Source organism: Solenopsis invicta, chromosome 11 (genome assembly GCF_016802725.1).
Source record: "Solenopsis invicta isolate M01_SB chromosome 11, UNIL_Sinv_3.0, whole genome shotgun sequence".
NCBI lineage: Eukaryota > Metazoa > Arthropoda > Insecta > Hymenoptera > Formicidae > Solenopsis > Solenopsis invicta.
This window is the reverse complement of record NC_052674.1, coordinates 10,361,049-10,381,612: the sequence shown is the minus strand read 5'-3', so window position 1 is coordinate 10,381,612 and position 20,564 is coordinate 10,361,049. Positions and strand designations below refer to the sequence as shown.

Genomic DNA, 20,564 nt, shown 5'->3' with positions numbered 1-20,564 from the left:
TTTATATAACAGATTAGAGTTCGTTGTTTTATGTAAATCTATCTACTTCAAGGCCACTTTTGAAGTTACTGACTTCTAAATATTTACATGATATGTTATTTGCGCAAAAATGAGTCATATGAAGATATACTGAAAAGAGTTTGATAATAAAGTTTACATGATAACTGCTAAACTTTATTGAAATAATTTTAATTAAATATTCGGTTAATATAAGTAAATATTTAAAAACGGTTTAATAATCTAATGGTTACTATTATTGTTTTTAGTCACTATTAATATAATTAATATTAACCAAGTATTTTTAATTATTTCACCAAAGCTTGACTATTATCACTAAACTATTGTTTTTAGTGTAATGAAAAAATACTGTGTACAAAGAAATGAAATTTGAAATATTTCACTGGAATTAGTTACAAAGGCAATTTTATTTCTCTCTCTTTCTTTACAAAAGTACAAAAAATAAATTTATTATATATATATATATATATATATGAGACCTAAGTTTTATTAACCTATCGATTTATTACATTAAAATCTTAAAATTTGCATAAGTGATAAGAGTGTAATTTTTTTCTTAATAAACATGATTATCCGTAACACTTTTAATGCCAATACATTGTAAATACTAATATCTGTCTAATCGCAAGCATTTTATCATACTTGATAATGTTTATCTTCAGAATATTTTATTCAGTTTTTTCGAAAATATCTTTTTATATGAAGTAAGAGATTAAATATCTAATTAAGCTCATCCAAAATTTATGCCTATTTATTATTATTTATACACGGCTGGTGAAAGCGCAATTTTGCTTTGTTCTTACTCTTAATCTTCCTTCGATCAGATGACTAATGAGAGCAAATGTCATTTTAAAAAACTTTGATCGTCAGATCGCGCAGATCACTCTTAAAAACGCCGAGGCGATTAGCGCAGGACGGAAAATTTGCATAGACAAATAGCATTTCTGGGACGACCCAATTATTTCTACCAACCTTGTAGAAAGTTCGCCTAAACAAACCTTGAACTGTTTCCGTGATAAATTGATAACAAAATGAGCTCGTTAAAGCTAATCGTGCGTAGCAGTCGATAATTAAAAAAACGCGTGGAGCGGGTGCGTAATTGCACAGAAAAGCTTGCGCGACGCAGCAGCAATCGTCTGCGGTGTCGTTTTCTTCGTGTGTCAACGAGAAAAAGAGCAAAATGAGTTGTGTTAATGAGTTATATTTCTTCTTAATCATATTTTACGTAACGCGCCGCGCTCGACAATGCTCGCTGGAACTGTTCTATAAACAAGAGATAACAATAATTGCCCAATTATGACGCGAACAGCCACAACATGTCTTCGAATTGAAGGGAACGTGAAAGCGGAACACATAAGGGAATCTTCCCGTCAAGATGAGGGAGAGGAGCAAATTTTCGATAAATATATCTTTGGAAGAATGTTGCTTCTTCGAAGCTGCAAAATTCCCTTATGAGGTGACAATGCGTGCGATCGCTTCATCCGATCTTCCATTATACGAGCGAGATGCGAATGCGACGATGCATTCCGCATTGCTTGAAAGGAAGTGGAAAATCACCGTATGCAACCTTCCACCGATGCCTACGGCCGCGTTGAGAAACTCTCTTGTGCGCTCTTGCTATTATAGGAGCATCTTGCTGAGATCGACACAGAAACGGTATCCTACATTTCGCATGACTAATCTGCCACTCTGATTTCAAAACGAGCGCTTCGTATCTCGGAGTGTTATTCGCTTACAAATCATGCGAATGTCACGGCACACATCAATAACTCAACTTACGAAGCTTTCTCTCGTGTTTTCACGTAACTCTTCGCGCGCTCTTGGAGAAGCAGATCTCTATTCACATTCATTCGAGTTTGTGCTCTGTTTCCATATCTGTCTGCTTTATTATTTATATAAACAAACATTCACTGAAAGAAATGCTGCAACATAAATTCAAACGCGTAGTTTGATTCAATTAAACATTGAATCACAAATATATGATAACCTTATAAGCGCTACAATATTCCTAGAATATTATTAAAAATTAAAATAATATTAAAATAATATTCCAAGAATATAATATTTTTTAATATTATAGGAATATTGCATTAATGTTTTAAATCCGCTCTATACAATATTCGTAGTATATTAAAAAAATGTTCTACAAATATTACTTTTGTTCAAAAATCAATATGAATTAATTTTCATATAATATTCATATAATTTAACAGGAGTGAACATGTAATCACTTTTTATTAATATTAAATAATATTTCAGGAATATTATTTAATATTAAATAATATTGTAACGCTTATAGGGAACTCATCTAAATTTTATTCATTTATCTACACTTGTTATAGCCTTTATTTTTAAATCTTTTGTTTCATTAATACTAATATTGAATTAACAAAATATTTTCAATTATTACTGATGATTTAACAGTAATTTTTTCAATGTATGTAATAAATTATACGTGCGTGTAGGACTAATGAAAGTTATCAAGTTTAAAGAGTTAGCAGAAAAAAAGAATGATTAATATAAAAGGTATAGTGTAATAAGGAGAGTAATTTTGGGCCCCGTGTAATCAATCGTTTTATATATGGCAAAATATTCACCTAGATAAAAAAAAATGTTGTGCCAAGTTTCATCTCAAAAGACTCTCACAATTTTGAGATATCGCAAGAAATGTGAATTTTTATTAATATTTTTTTCTCTGTTAAATTTAAATTAACTTTTGCAAAAAAATTCATGATGTGGTATCCATATATATAAGCTCTAATTTTTTTGTCATTTTTTTGGTGAAAATTCTGTTACTTTTGTCCTCGGTCTCTCCTATATTTTAAGAAAATGAAAAAACTGCCAAAATCAGTTAAATTAATTTTTTTAACTGAAAAAAATTTTCATGTCATAGTTTGAATTACGTGAACTTTATAATATTAGTTTTATATTACTGTTTGCAGATGTGTAATCAAAGGTAATTGTATTTAAAAACAACTTAATGCGTGTCAATGCACTTAAGACTAAAAAATAATTTAAAAAATCATAAATTTTTTTATAAAGGTTAATTTAGATTTAGCAGAGAAAAAAATATTAATGAAAAATCATATTTCTTGCGATATCTCAAAATTGTGGGAATTTTTTAAGATGAAATTTGGCACAAAATTTTCTTTTATCTAGGCGAATATTTTACCTCATACATAACGATTGATTACGCGCGGGGCCCAAAATCACTCTCCTTATTACGCTATACCTTTTCCAGGTATATAAATCTTTCTTATCGGTTATATTTTTCTCGTACTTTTTTCAACGTTAATACGAAATGATTATGAAGCGATATTTCATCAAAATCGATTTTGCAGTTTAAACGAAGGCACGTATTGTTCTACGTGACACCATTTGTGACGCACAACTTCCTTTCTCAGAATATGAATAATACATCAAATTCTTATAGCGGATGCGCTATCGACACACTCTTCGAGTTTTGTACGTGACTTATGCGCAATCAGTATACACAGCAAGAATAAAACACGTTTGATCATTGTACTTGAATCGCGGTGTTCGCATAATGTCCTAATTTTTGTGAAGCGAAATTACTTATCACTTAACACACATCTTTCAAAAGCAATGATGCAACAACGCTTTAAAATAAGAAATAATTTCAAAATGTCTTTCACAATATCTTACTTCATTTTACACACACAACTTAACACTTGCGCAAATGTCCATCATATTTTTATATAATGTTCTTATCTGTACTGTTTGTAGAATTAAAAAGTCAATTTTATTTGGTAATAATTCGTACTTTTTTCTGTAACGGTAATGGTAACGTCGTTACAGAAATGGTAAAGAATCTGTCGCGCTTTATCATTATTTTATAAACGTATAATACATATAATCTATATTGGGACCAAAACCATTTAACCAAAATTATTTCTATTGAACTGCTCAAATAGTAACGTAGACAATTGCAGGTTGCTAAAAAATAATATATATATATATATATATATATATAATCAAAATTTTGTGAAAAACTAATGAATCATGACGTTATAGCAAGTAATGGTAACATTGTAAGTTGTAAATTATAATTAATAATAACTTGATACTTTTGACAAAAAATAATAATAACGGCTGTGCATTACTTTTATAAAATGATTCGACGTTCTGAACCCAAATTATTTGCTGTATATTGCTGCTAATAATAATCGTTTATAAGTACAATATAAGCGCATGCATTAGAAAAACATTTTTTTTTTATACAAATCTAAACAAGGATGCCTTCCACGATCGTAGCTCGATCTTGATGCTTTTGTATTTGCTCGTGTGATTTGATATACTTTCTCAGATTCAAGAAACTGCGCGCCGTTGCTTTCGGTCGGTATTTTTTTTTATATTCTTTTCACTTATTTAAAAATATGCAAATGTTCAGTGAATATGTATTATAGCAACAAACTCCGCTGTAGATTTCATACACATTACTTTCTTTTATACAATTCCAAATAATTGCTTTCATTAATGCTTTTCAAAAAAGCAACATTTACGTAAACTTGAATATATAAATAAATATGTACTACAAATATCATGTATCTTATGGAGAGCTGTCATATTTTATGTCTCATTATGTAAAAAAGAATTATATGCAATGTCACTTCCTTCCATCAAGATTAATGCTGTCATTGTTATAATGGAAAATACTTTCTTAGAACCTACAGAATTTTACCTTGCCTGCTAATACAATTAATTTTGTATCTCTATATGTTTTCCTGCATAAATATATATAAAAAATGCAAAAAAAAACCGTAAATTTAAGTTTGTTATTATAATGTGCTTGTCATAGATGATACAATCATGCGAACTACCGGGAACAGTAAGACATAGAAATGAGATACGATAGCTGTAACATCACTGGATCGATATTTCAATTAAATGAATTTATAAGCAGTGTGATAATGGAAAAATGATAGTCACATTATAATTGTGATATTAACAGTCATGTTTTCCTTTCATAGTGCAATGAATATTACAGATCTAATTTTTACTGTACAGTGATACTGCCCTTTCCCTCTCTTTCTACGTTTTTTTAATTTAGAAATGTGTTAATTTTATTAAACATCAATAAAATATTATATATATGCGTAAATGAATTCCGCTCTCCAATTATTAGAAACCATGACGAATGTTTCATTAAATTTAAAATTATTTTTTTTTAATCTTTAAGATTATTTTTAGAAATGTGTCTTTAAGATGTTTTTTTTAGAAATCTGTAAGATGTTTTATGTTTGAATTTGAGACTTCGTGTTATCTGGATTGTTTTGCTCAACCTTTCATAATTTTCTATTGGTATTTTGTTGGCGTTCTTTCCAAAATTGTCGAGATGATCGTTACTATACCTCACGGCTCTATGAATAAACTCTTGTACGTTGTATTTTCAAAACGCGTCGCGAAACTTTCTCCGTTTAAAACTTTCTTCGTTTAACGTAGAACTACGCAATACAAATACTTTCTCTTTAAGTACGTCACTACTAATTCAGCAATATATGGTTATTATTAAAACAATTAAAACAATCGTCAAATTCTGCACGATCATTACTTAGAAACACAACGTACAAACGAGTATATCTTGATAAAGGTTTATATAAATTAAAATCTTTAATATATTTACGTCTTTTAATTCAATCAGAATTTAGTGATTTTTCAAGGCTAAAGAGGCTCAGAAGCCTCTCATTGAGTAATTCATGAGTATTATGTGATTACAATCTACTTTCACTTACGTGCGACTATCATAAATCTAAAGAGATCTATTATATTCTTGTCTCTCGTTTAATAAGTTTCAAATTTATTATTGAATTTTGCGAAATATATAGTACTTTATATATTACCATATTAATACATTTATATTTATATAAATCTATATAATATCTACGATAATATATAAAATAATAATCTAATATATATTTTGGAAAATGTGGGGATATATTTTTGATTAATTTTTTACGAAAAACTTCTTTTAAAAGTGCAAAATCGCTGTATCTATAAAATATTTTTATAACGCACAGACGCTGCACATAAGTGCAACTAGATTAAATACAAAACACTCAGATATAAAAAACAAGTATAATCTTTAATTTTATGGCGCGCCGATAACCCGATAAAGAATCAATTGATAACGTAAACATTGATAAAAAAGTATATGGAAAAAAATGTTAGAAATTAGATGCTAAAAATAACATTGTATAATATATTGTTATTACTAAGCAATTAAAAATAGATGTACATATCTGGAATTGTTGTACTAACACATATACCGGATATCAACTGGCACAAGTTTGATAAGCAATAATCGAGATTTTAATTAAAGTGTTACGAAAATTATTTAACACATTAAGCTTTAATTTTATTTTCTTGATCGATCGCAACTGATAAATCATCAACCACGTCTCTATTTCTTGTTTTTCTTTTTGTGGATAGTTGTCGCGATTTTCTACAAATAATACCTCTACGTATAATACAAGTTGTGAAGTATACGTCACAATACGTCACAATTCGTTCATTACAAAGATTGACTAATATCAATAAAGTCACAAGTAGCATATATGTATATGACTCCGACATATGCACAATGAGATATTATTTTTCGCGATAAATCCTTTACAGAATTTGGAGGGAAGGAAGGAAGAATTCTTACTGCGATAGATTAGATTCGATACTAATAATGCTTGTTAGCATTATTATTAAATTGATTGTCGATTTAATATTGTGCACCCAGAGCCAGCTTGGGACTGTGTTTCAAGATCGAAAAATTTATCGGTTTGATGAACTTGAAAATGTGAAAATATGAAAGCACAGAAGAAATATCAATGCTATCAATAAATGACTGGTCAAGGCTCTTTAATTAGCTGTGCTTTCACATGTCGACCTTTGCTCTTTTATTATTAATACTCTTTATTATTATTATATTTTATCTTCTTGTTGGCATATTGTACTTACTGATTGAAAAATCGCGTATGCTCCATTCCTTGATGTGGTAGCGTATGTCGCGGAACGACAGGTCGAACTCAGGTCTCTTCGGGAAGGAGTGCTTCTCCCGTTGTAAGAAATAATTGTTGTTGCCTACGATAGCCGGGCCTCGCATGTCGTCCTGGCTGCTATGATCGATCTGACAGCAGCTCAGAGACGATCGTGACGGCGAACAATGCGTCAGGGTGGTGGTCATCACGGCGGGATGGAGATAAAACGATGATTCGAAGCGCAAGCCCTCGCTTGCGTGCGTACAATAAAAATGAAGAAGAAACAACGTCACCGAGTCTCGAGTGTCATTCGATCCCGTTTGAGCACACGCGTTATCTGTTCACTGCACTTTCTTTTAATTTTCCCGTTTTAATTTCGCCGATCACGGATGAAATATCTGTCGTGTTGACTCTCGTGCTTCACGTTGACTCTCACATACCTTGTTAATTCAATCTGAAACGAGAAATCAAAGGAATACCTGTCAATTAACTTTAACTTTGTGCCAATTATTTGTTAAAACATCGTTTGTACGCAAAGACTAATAATATTCATCAATGACTAAGCAAGAAGTACAGGCGTAAGAAAGAGCATAATGCGTACGCTAGGAAAAGTTATAGGCAAAACGTCGCTAGTTGTTATTATAACTTGATTAGACGACAGTAAAGAAAGAAAAAAAAAAATATGCAGTCGCTTCAAAGCTCGAAATTAATTCGAAGTCATCAGGGAAAACAGATTTGCGCGAAATAGGCTACAAGCTATCAAATAATTTCTTAATTCGTTAACTATAGTTTGAGAATAGGATATCAAAGTTTTGAGAAAAGAAATATGAACGTTTCAAAAATCCACAAAACGCTTAGAAATATTTTATAATAATCAAATTTGACGTGCTCACATGTGGTATTAGAAACCATACATTTGTAAATGAATTACACGTCGCGGCTTTATAATGAAGGAGTATAAATATGAAATTACCGGATAAATGTAATGTCGAAGAAAAAACACGGAAAAAACTCATTTTAATCCGTTGTTAGACCAGAAGTTGAACTGCGTTGCGACAGACGCGTGCGAGGGAAAATCCGCCGTTCCCAACAAAGAGATGACCGAATCGCTTGAGCGTTTTATGGATCGCGTAACAGTAGTGATTGAACAGCTGTGGAAGAATTTTATGAATTTTGTTACTCTAAGGGCCAGTTTCACAACCTTCAGTTAACTTAATCGGCTGATTTTTCTATCGGAATTGACCAATCGCATTTGTCGTTAAGTAAAATTGGCCAAAAATAACCAATCACGGTTGACACTTAACCGTCAGTTAATTTAACCGGAGGTTGTGAAACTGGCCCTAAGTACGGCCGAGAACTTACGTTCCACTTGACGCTTATAAAACTTACGAGTATTATTTGTTCTTATTTAATATTTCATAAATAGTAAGGATACAATGATTCTATACTGTGAGCGTCGAGTGAATTGCGCTCCGAGAAGCAAAATTATGGGACCTACGTCAGCAGCTAAAATAGCGAAAATAGAATTATTTGGTACCAAAAGAACGATTAAATGTATATAAATTGATTAGCGACTGTTAATCTAAGCAGCAGACAAGAGAACAAATCCATTATTTATAAATAAGTGATTAGTTTTCAAAAGAAGGAAGGACAAATATCTTCGTAAAACTTCTTTTTTTTACGATAATAATCTTTTTTTTTTTTCTTTTGCTTTATGTATGCGATTCTTAAGAGTCTTTTTTGACGATTATTTGTCCATATTAAACGCTTCTCAAAAATATGTTTCGTCAGATCTGCTAATTTCAAGAGAACATTATTGATGCAATACTAAATCAACTTTTTCTGTAAATTGATATGCGACACGTTTATGATTCTTCTAATTAACATTTAGTTCCTAATTTTTTTAATTATATTTTTAACGTTGCGCGATAACTATAATTGTTTTTTACTTATTATTCCTAGTTCTTTAAAGAGAATTGATATTTAATCTTTATAGCTTATTATAAGAAAGATAATACGAGAAGGAGAAGGAAAATTTGTAAATGATTGTAAATCTAGAATATAAAATTTTAATTTCATGAAATAAAAATGAATTAATTAAAAAGCGAAAAGCACATATACAATGTTTGACGTGATGCAACCATTTGCATTACATATAGGTCGTGTTAAACATACAAATCTACTGTGATTTCATTTGAATTTGACCTTTTTTGTACTCTTCTAATTATAATCAATATGCATTTGATTTTGCAAAATTACGTGAACAGTAGAGGTAAAATAAATTTTTATTTCAATAAACAAAATGCGATTTTATAAGTTTAATAAGAAAACGCAAATGTATGCCAATTTATCGATCGATAAAATCGATTAAACTCCAAGTAATTATTTATGCATGTCCTTATGTGGAAGAAAATAGATTCATCATAATCTCATTTGAAAATTACTTTTTCGACATAATAAAAAACATTTTTCTATAATTTTTCATAAATATGTAACCTCATTTACGAATCAATATATAAAATATCATAAAAATGTCGGTAATATTAAAATACATTAATAAAACTGAAAAAATAAAATTATTTTAATGGAAGCAAACACAAGAATCACATATTCGTCATCATTATCATATATATTGTATGGTGATTCAGTTTTTCTATTTTACATCAATTTAGAAAATATGAAATCCCAGAAACGTAAAAAGATATCTCTTGGATTTCTAAAAAAAAATATTTTATACAATATTTTAAGAGATATTATGAAGAGATGTTGTAAATTCTACAACGTCTACATTGAAATCTTTTTCGATATCTCTTAAATAACTTCTAAATATCTTCTAAAAAAATCTTGAAGGGAATTTTAATGAGATATCGTTTACATATTTACAAAGACCTTGATGTTTTATGGGATAAATGTGTTTTACAAGATAATTTTTATCTACATGTGTTAATTTTTATCACTCTTTACAACAGATTACCGGGTGCAATTTCGTAATTACGCACAATGAAACATGCAAGATCGATGAATCAATTGCAATTGTGGTGTAATAAAACCATTTACGTAAGAATATCCGGCTCAAAAGATCTACTAGCACAACATCCACGCGGCCAATGACTGACGAAGACAAAGGTCGGGAACAAGCATTAAAACACAATAGTACGCATGTACATAACGTCACGAATGTGATCTAAATTTACTGTGAAAAGCTATCTTATGAAGAAGCGAAGATGGCTCGCGTTTCCAAGGTTAGCCGCGTCATGTTGATAAGCCCATTGTGTTACTCAGCATTAAAATAATAATACATATTAATGACATTAATATGTACCTTCGTGTATCGAGATCGGATTTTGAAAGACAGACGGGACATACCACGGGAATTTTATTTAAAGAAGATTTCTCCGAGATTATGCTAATTTCGGAGAATCTGCCGAGGAGGTCATTAATCATACGAATTTGAGTATTACGGCACTTAAAAAAAACACATTACGTATTTTGCGCCGTTGACTTTGAGACGATGCAGCGCGGCGACTGTGATCCTAAAAAGCGGGATTATTAACATTTAATAAAACGGAGATAACATTCTCTAGGTAATTCCAAAATTCTGTCGCACACGTTTTTCTTCAAAATTGAAAAACATTAATTCATTAATTTGTTTCTCAGAGCATAAATGTATTATCGGCAGACATGTTCGTCCGGTATTTTTGCGCAAATTACAGCGTACTAAGCTTACATAAAGCCTGCTTCCTTCTATTCAATCGACATGATTCGACGATTCTCACGCGACTATCTTCAAGATAACAAGTGTGTTTTACCAACAAATTGTGCCGTGCAATGTCTTCTTTACATCATTAATAAGAGAAAACTCAAAAGATTTATACGATTATAAAATGTATGACTTTTAATAAAAAATTTATGCTCTCACAATCAGCATAACATGTTGTATTGTTGTGTGAAAACAAACAGAAACGGAATCTATCGAGCGATAAAATCACACATTGACTTAAGCTATGAATTGAACGCCGTTGATAATGCAATTTTCGAAATGATAAGCATATTTCAAGCTTTTATTTTATTCGCCGCGAATAATCAAGTAGTGAGATCTTGTGAAGAAACTGATAACGGGCGCGAAAGGAAAACGAGTGTATAACTCTGGAGTGCTACTCACATTTCCTTGAAATTTACCTACAAAATCAAAAATTTTTTTTTTTTATTTTTAAGAATTTTTTTTTTCGCTTGTTTCTTGTTCACTTTACACGTTGTTTTAAGCTATCGAAATTTTAATAACACAAAAACTGCACCAACGTGAAGGAATTAGCACTTGAGTGAAAAAATTCACCCACGGCAACATTCCAGGGTTAAATTAGCGTGAATGCCGTCAAGAGATCAGCGCGAGACAAAAAGCGGACGTCGACACGCGCGCGAGCAAGAATGTCTAGGCTAAAGGCATTGGCCTTATGTTACATTCACATTGATTTTAACGAGCCGCAAATTTTACTATGACTTTTACTTTTACTTCGACCGTGAGTACGAGTTTCTGAACGCAATTATGCATCCGGCACGCGACTAGTCGGCGATCGGGAGAGATCTGTGCCTGAGTTTCGCAATCTGTCCTACGCGTTTTCCCACACTTTACACAGAAAAAAAAAATTACTATCGAATTAACAATTCATTGTTTCCTGTATAAGCAGAAATATAAAATCTTCTTGAAAGAATTTATAATCTTAAACAGACATAATTTGCTCACATGAAGAGGGAAATTTTCTTCATGCAAACAAATTATATCTGTTTAAGATTATAAATTCTCCCAAGAAAATTTTATATTTTTGCTTATATATGAAACAATGAATTGTTGATTTGACACAATTTTTTTTCTATATAGCCAAACGTCCTCAAATCATCACACATCCATTGAACGTTTTACGGACGTTCCTTTGGACGTTCGTAGAAGGTCTGTACTGTGTATCCACTCGAACCCGAGCGTAAAGGGGGAGAAAAAATCGAACTTTTCTATTTCTGATCGTTAACTTCTAAGCGCAAAGTCTATGCTACCGCGCGACCAGCTTTTTTTGTCAACGATTATAAATTATTTTATTATCGACCGCATGAATAAGAAAATTCATATATTTACCATACATTGTATCATCGGGAGTCACTGCGAACTCGACATGCACTGATGAAATATCTTTCGTTGCACGCAAGATCGAACTCATAATTATAATTTATGATCATAATAAAATATATGAAGTTTCTTGTAAATTAATTGAGAAACCATATACGTCCCATACGTTTTATAAAAATATATCTCCATATATTCTGAGACATAGTAATTACTGTAACTTACATTATAATATGAAAAATGTTGTTAACCTGATTAAATTTTTTCATTTTAAGTATTTATGCTTAAGTTACTGTAGTTAAGTAACTGCTTGAAATAAAGAAATTTTATTTAATACATAAAGTACACAAATACTTAAATTGAAGAAATTTAATCGAGTTGAAAAATTTAATCAAGTCGACAATCTATTTAATTAAGTTAATAATTTCTTTCTCAGTATATATCATAGACATTCCAATTGTTAAACGCTTAAAAAAATTCTAAGAAAGATTTAAAATATAATTGTTCGTTGAAAATTATAATTTAAGAATTTTTGCTTCGTAAGAATTGGAAAGAAAATTTTTAATACATTTTGACAAACTTAGAAAACTGATAAAAAGTTAATTAGAAAGTCTTTAGTAGATTTCTGCACATCGCTCAATGTTTGCTACAATTATTATTATTAGTGGTAAAAAGAAAAAATTATCCTCGTTATCTACAATATAATTTAATTATATGTATATTTTAATAACTAAATTATTATTTAAAAAATATATATAATAAGCATTATATGAGCGTTGTAAAAAGTCGACCGTACAGGAAAAATACAGAACAGTAAACTTCATAAAAATGTACTTATCATTAAGCGATAACTGTGAAGGCTGCCGCATATCATTAAACGCGCGGAAATAATACGTGTTCTGTTTTACGTAGTACATATAGTCGTGAGCTAAAAGGTTGCAACACATTTTTTTCGATTGTTTTTGAAATGTAGACTTGCTCATTAAACGGCGAACGTCATTGGTTCTTACCTGTGGATCCAACCAATTAAGCATCAAACCATCTACCATCAAAAAAAATGTGTTGCTACCTTTTAGCTCACGACTATACATTAACGGCTATGGATTGTTAATTGTTTGAAAATAAAATGCGCGTGTGGAAAAAAAAGTCGTCAGAAAAACGAAACAATTCTCGTAGTTTCATTACAAAACGACGTTAATGAAAGTAGCTCGAGTACTTTAACTTTTTGTATTAGTATGAAACACATTGCACGAAGATTGCTATATTAGCCCGAGACAAGAGCTCCCTTTGAAGGTATTTTTGTGCCGTTCAAGGAGGCACGGAGCAGCTGCGGAACGAAATAAGTGAAAGAGGAAGTGAGTCACGTAGAGACGCGTAAGTAGGTGCGAATACGCGAGGAACTGTCCTACTTTCACAAAATAATACATAAGTACGCACGCTCTTCTCGACGTATAAATTTTGTGTATTCCGGACGTCTTGTCGAGAGTCATCGCGATGCGTTTGAGCCGCAACAATAACTTTTACGACTGTCACGCTCACCACAAATTGTCGACACGATAATTACCTCTTTTATTCTACTTTATTTTATAACATCGATTTACGTGTACATGTTCTATACGCGTGCGACTTCCTTGCATACTACGCTGTTTACGCTGTTTCCGAAAAAAAAAAAAATAATAAAATAAAATTGCGAGGCAAGATTACTGTGCCAAGAATCGAACGTTGACTTGAATAAATTTTTTCTAATTCGAGTGTTTATATAATATATTTAAGTATTTTATGTATTTTATGCACTGAATTAAATTCTTTCAGTTCAAGCGTTTATATATTTAAATTAAATATACAAATATTTGAAATGCAAATCGAATGTGATCCATAGACGCAAACATGATCGAAAGGCGGAAGTAAAATTTCCTTTCTTTTCTCTCTCTCTCTCTCTCTCTCTCTTTCTGTCTCTGTTTCTCGCTCTTTTACATAAACCAGTTTGCGCCGCCATGTGAAACAAACATCGATGTGAAATTATTTTATCGCTAGCGCCGATTTCACGGCCGTGATATGACCTTGCTGATTTAAAAAGGGGAATTTAATTATGGATCGGACACTTTTACGCTTTGCTACTCACAGCTCGACGCGGAGAACGACAAGCGACGACTCATCACCACGACTAAAACTTGCACTGAACGGACGAGCTAAATATTTAACGGTATCTATAGGAGAATGCGCATGGCACGAAAACGAGCTCCGAGGTTTCCTGCTTCTAGCTTCCTCTAACAACCAGGTTCGATCACGCGAGTCGTTTCTCTCTCTTGGGCGAGCTCGGCGAGCCTTGCGACAAGCGGCAACTTGAAACTTTTGCGCTGTGCGACTATAAATAGCAAAGTACGTATTTATAACAAAACGTACGTTTCCGTTATAAATGTTAAAATTGCTCGTCGGCTCGTACGGGGACAACGAATGACGTGCCACGTTTCGCGATCGTGGGCGCGGATGACGAGCCTGGTCGTATAGTTACGATTCTGTAGATCATTTCCGGCGCATGTGTTGAATACCAAGACGCACACGTTAAATCATCACAACAGCTCTATAAAGCGTGTGACGTAATCAAGGCGCGCCACAAAAATAATTGAAAATTATTTTTAGGAAACGATGAATTAAATGTGATGCTCCTGCACACATACACTCGCGCGCACACATATATTTTATACACACATACACACTGAGAAACATTTTTTAATGAAAAAAATGCATTTTCTTCAAATCATATTGAATCATGATATAAGCGTTTGTTCTGTTTAAATAAAAATATTTACTTTTAAGTAAATAGACATATATTTAAATATGTATAATTTTATAATCTTATTTAATTTGTTATATAATTTTGAAGTATTTTATTTTCTACACTTAAAATTTATAATTTTACAAATAAGCTAATAATATTATCAAATTTAATTAAATTGTTTTCTTAGATTGTAAAATAAATCGGATTATCTTCGTCTTGAATATAAAAATAATGTAACGATAAATATTTTCTAAAACTGCAAGAAAAAATACTTGATTAAAAATCATTTTTTCATTTTATTTACATAAATATTTTAATTTTGAAATTTTTAGCTTAAGTGCAACTAACTAAGCTATCAAACCTCAAGAGTAAATAATTTTTTTATGTTAAATAAATTTTTTTAAAAATATTCCTTTTCTCAGTATAGAGCAAATTTTTAAATAAATAATCATAATTTACATTGTATGCATATGTGTGTGTGTGTGTGTGTGTGTGTGTGTGTGTGTGTGTGTGTGTGTGTGTACACAAGATGTCTCAGAATTTTGTAATACTTTAACATATACATCCAGTAAGCAAGAAACATTATGATAACATATAGAAATGTCGATTTCACGTGTATTTAAATGCCCAAAAACAATGAATATAAAATGTATTAAATCAGAAATAATAATTACGATTAAAAGAAAAAACGAGTAAGATAAACATCACTTATGTCAATTTGATGTTAAGAAATGAATTAATATAAAAGAATTACCGACACAACTGCAATTTCATATTTTTATTGTAACTTTTTATAATAAAGAATTTTGTAGAACCTATGTAACATTTCTTTATTTTTCATACAATATACTGTTAAAATTGATAATATTTTTAAATCTGGGGATGTTCTACGTATAATTTATATATAATTATTAGTTATTATAGCATATTAGTAATAAAAAATATATTTTTTGTAAAAATATACATACATTTATTATACATACAATTTATATATTTTATATGTAATTTATATATATTTGTACATAAATCCATATATAATTTATCTATATATATGTATAATAAGCATAGTCGTTATTGTTATTACAACATTCATGTAATCTTCAAATATATCTTATTTAATGTTGTACGCAACATTAAAAGAAACTTTGACTCTGACTTGGAGATGTTTTTACACATTTTAATGTTTAAAAAAAAAAATCATGTACCAAATAATTTCTTAAAAATGTTTGTACAATATTATTCGAAAATGTTTAAAAATACACATGAGAAAAAATAGCATTTGCAAATGTTACTGTAATCTTCTTTCTTGCTTAATGGATATGTATTACATGGATATTCCCTTTGTTTCGCAGAGCCGACAGAAAGTGTTGGCACACCGTCTATTTTGAAGCACGCACTGAGAATTGTCACGAGAGTGACGTATACACCACCCCGGTAGATGTCTATACCGCGTACGTCGACGTACCGGGGACGATCGATACCGCACAATTTTTCCACGCGACCAAGACAGAAAATAGATAGAATGTAGCATTTACGTACGAGTACGAGCGTGGCCGTTGGCGCAAGCGGCTTTTAAAGATCGAGGCAGCGCATCGGCCAAGGGCTAGGTTCTCTTTGTACTATCAGCTGCTGGGGGATCAACGCGACCGTCATAGCCGAAAGCTCGCCGACGACTGCCGACGACTGTGTCTCGTACAGTACACGACTGAACTAGCGTTCCGCTTTCGCGCCACCATGAGCCACAACGGACGTCCGTGTCGAGTGGCTCGCTCTGGACACAGCCTACTGACGTCTATTAAACTTCTAACGTAGACGAAGGGTCTACTTCGAGCCTCGAGTAATTTCAAGGTTGAGTAATATTCTCCCAGCAAATGGAAATGATGGAAATGAATTCGTTTCGACATTTTCGAATCCATTTGAATCTAAAAATAATATAGAGCGAGTTTTTTAATTCGTCGATTGATCAATCGCATTATGCTCAGATTTGTTTTGCAAAAGCTCTGCTTTCGCGCATAATACGATTGATGAATTAAAAAACTCCCCCATAATAGAAACATGGATCCAATCGGATTCAAAATAATAAATAGCTCATTTTGTATTTCAATCTATTTGAATCCAAAAATACTTCAGGACTTTAAAGCGCAAACTTGAATAAATAAAATAAATATTTATTTGAATTAAATTTATTTTTGTTTGATGGGCTTGATTAATATATATTTCTTTTTTTATAAATTGAGTTAAAATTAATGGCTTATAAAATTCAGTTACATTAAAAATTATATAAACAAAAAAACTCGGTTAAAATTTATGTTAAAATTAGATTAACTTAAGTTAAATAAACAATTAATTTTAAAAACATTCTTTGTCTTAAATTCGAAAATCATAATTTTTTAAAGTTAGATTATTCAAAACAATTATAATATGGATCATCAAATAAAAATACTTTATATGTCAATTAAGTTTATAAAGCACCAAAAAAATATTGTTCTTTATGTGGAAAATTTTTTCTTATATAATTGTTTTTCTTTTCACATAAACAATCTTTCGACTTGGGAGAAAAGTTAATAAGCTAAAATTTGTGATTTTAAAATAACTAGTTAGAATTAAAAATTAAATCATTTAAAATTAAACTGACAATAAGTTAAAAGTTATTTGTTTAATAATTTTATTATTTAACTTTTAACTAGTCATTACCTAATACTTTCACCTAATACTCGTTTTAATTTGAATTGCAGGGGGGCGGAGCTCGCAATAAAATTCTGAATTACATAATTCACGCCTACCAAATTTCCAATTTATCTTCATATTAAAAAAAAATAAATAATCCAAATTGATAAGTTAATTGGAGCTTAATCAAAGCCAGCTTAATTGATTCAACTTTTTCTCTGAAAAAAATCGAATATAATAGTCCTCTGTATAACACAATTTCTTACGACACATTTTTGCAGAAAATCTCATATTTCGCGGTAAATTACCCTATACGAATGCGGTGCTTTTTTTCTAAATGTGTAATTAACGTAATTCCGCACAATTGTCAAGTACCGCCGCGACAACAACGATGGTTATCCCGGACTTCCGTGTTACTAAATTATTTTTGTTGAATGGATTCAACTTGTTGATGATTATATAAAGTTTGAAATCTTGTGGAATTTTATAAACACTCGGCATTAATGTTAATTCACTTATTACAAATTTAATAAAATATTTATACTTGTCTTAACAAAATAAAGATGAAGTAAAGATAATCTATCATTATACTTTGGAGTTATAAATTTCTTATTATATGTTAAATTTATAATATAGATCAAATTCATTTATTTATTAACTGTGATTAAACATTTATATTGTTTATATTACCAATAATTTTATACGTACTAAGGATGATCAGATTAAAAGTCAAAACGTTTAACATTTATATTCAATAATTTAAAAAAGGCATTAAGAGAACATTGGAGTTTGCATTTTTGAAAATATCGGTTTACTCGTATGTGATATGCTAGACATCGTACAAAGTAACGTGATAAAAAAGTAATTATTCAAATCGTTATCATTACCGATAAAATATAGCTACGTTACCTTTAACATTACAAAGAAGGAAACGTAATGTTTAGTTATTCATACTGAAAAAAAAAGTAATTGTAACGCGTTACTTCCCAACCTTGATTTTATCCTTGGTTAATATTCAGTAAACAATGAAACTAAAATAATACCTGGAGATACACTCGGGTGGAAAATCTGAACGTACCTTTTAATTTAATGTATGAACGGGTTCTGAATCACAAGTGATGTGAGTACCTGACGTGGATCACGTACTACCCCAGAGGGAAATGACCTATCTTCTTCTTTAGCAGCCAATGGATTTCCAACTCGTATACCAAGTCGCGCCGCAGTACCACAATAAATGACCTATCGACCCAAAGTCAAATTGATATCAAAATGACGTCAAAAAAAAAAAATTTTTGTTGTGTTCCAAAGTTCACTAACCAGCACTAAAAATTTACGTTATACGCGCTACGGATTTTAGTAAAACTGGCAGTAAATTTTAGAACATAGCCTTCGATGATTTCGACGTTGAATCAACGTCAATTCCATTATCATTTCTTATTGAGTACACGTGACTTATTATCCTCAGAAGAAATAACAAATAATAGACGTCACTTAAACATCTTTTGTCCTACACATGGTCTACTGATTTGTCATGACAAATGAGTGGATCACGTGTAGAACGTGATCCATCCATGTCAGACAATCGCGTCACTAGACGCAATTCAGAAACTACTTATTAGACTACTATGCCATTATATGCCATTGACGATTAATCGACGTCGATTCGATTTGTTTGTTCTTCCTGGAATACGAGAATTTGCAACACTATATGATAGAGCCGGCGTGCGTGTGAAAGAGAAAGATCCGGGAGCGAATGCCGACTATCTTCTGTCTTAAATTCGATCTTGCTTTCGTTGCTTTGCCTTATGTAGCAAGAATCTCGATTAATTCGCCCCGAGTGATATGCCAATAAGCACACACACACACACGCGCGCGCGCGCGCGCGTACACACACACATACGCACGCACGCGAGAGCGGCGCATTCGGAAAGACGAACGGTTATACATTTGTAAAGTTTAAATCAACATAAATGCGTTAAAATTTTATAATGCAACTTGTATATTAATCTACCTTTCCATTTATATTTTAAAATACGCACATGATTCTCATCCCTTTTCTTTTTTCGAATCCTAAACTCGACACAAATCCGTATTCTTCTAATATGCGAGCATCTCAGCGCTAGCGTACCGGTCCCGAAAATAAAACTTCAGTGCCTGGAAGATGTGCTGAGTGCTGCCTCCAAAAAGAGGTTTGGAAAAAAAAGAACGGAATACTTCGCATACTTTTTATAATAGATTGCTTGGATCACGCCCTGTCTGAACGTCCTCGAACGAAACGAGATATTCGATAAACAGCCACGCAATAAACGAGATGTTCGATAAACGACCACGCAATAAACAAGCGCATTCTTCGGCGAGCCACAATGAAAGTTTGGAAAATAATTGATACTTTCAAATTCGACGGCTTAGAACGTTCAATTATATCGCGTACGCAATATAAAAACCGGCTTTTCGTGTACCGATAAACGATAAATACGAAGGTCGTTTCTTTCCTTTTTCTTCTTCTTTTAAAGATTTTCGTATTTCAAGATTATTCAGGTTTCTCTCCTCTTCCTCCTTCTCTTTCTCTTGTTTTTCTTCTCCTCTTCTTTAAAGGTATATTTTATATTGCTATATTTATTATATCCACGTGTGCATGTAACATATTATAATGTATGCAAAAACAAAATGTCAAATTGCGTTTTAATATTTTTCTCGTCAATAAAACGTCTCTGAATTATTATTTGACGTCATCTTGTTTGCTGAGGTCAGTCTAGTTTGGAAGTGCGTTGCACTCTTACGTATCAGAATTTCATTACAATGATATGTGAAGAATTGTCATACATGAACAATATTAAAATATCTAAAAATTCTACTAGATGTAAATACAATTATGTTGGACCAAAAATATCTCAATCTAAATAATTATATTGGACATTCAAGTCTGTTGCTAGAATGTCAAAACTTTTTTGCGGTATGACAATGTTACTCACTTAGTTATTCTGATGATACAACATAA

The 20,564-nt window shown here is 31.4% G+C and overlaps 1 protein-coding gene across 8 annotated transcripts in view; it reads right to left on the bottom strand.

The window, feature by feature from the left end:
- Window positions 1–16,614, bottom strand: part of LOC105200260 (ATP-binding cassette sub-family G member 1) — a 32,170-nt gene extending 15,556 nt beyond the window's left edge. For 2 of the 8 annotated variants that reach the window (XM_039455061.1, XM_026136750.2), the window contains exons 1-2: window positions 16,439–16,613; window positions 6,988–7,461 (exon numbers count right to left, since the gene is read on the bottom strand). In XM_039455061.1, coding sequence (XP_039310995.1) covers window positions 6,988–7,213 — 226 coding nt within the window. In that variant the 5' untranslated portion in view covers window positions 7,214–7,461; window positions 16,439–16,613. Of the gene's footprint in view, window positions 1–6,987; window positions 7,462–7,980; window positions 8,159–10,329; window positions 10,486–14,242; window positions 14,917–16,227; window positions 16,418–16,438 lie in introns of those variants that run through there. The other 6 variants (XM_039455055.1, XM_039455057.1, XM_039455056.1 and 3 more) reach the window with 6 other exon arrangements.
- Between the last annotated feature and the right edge of the window lie 3,950 nt (window positions 16,615–20,564).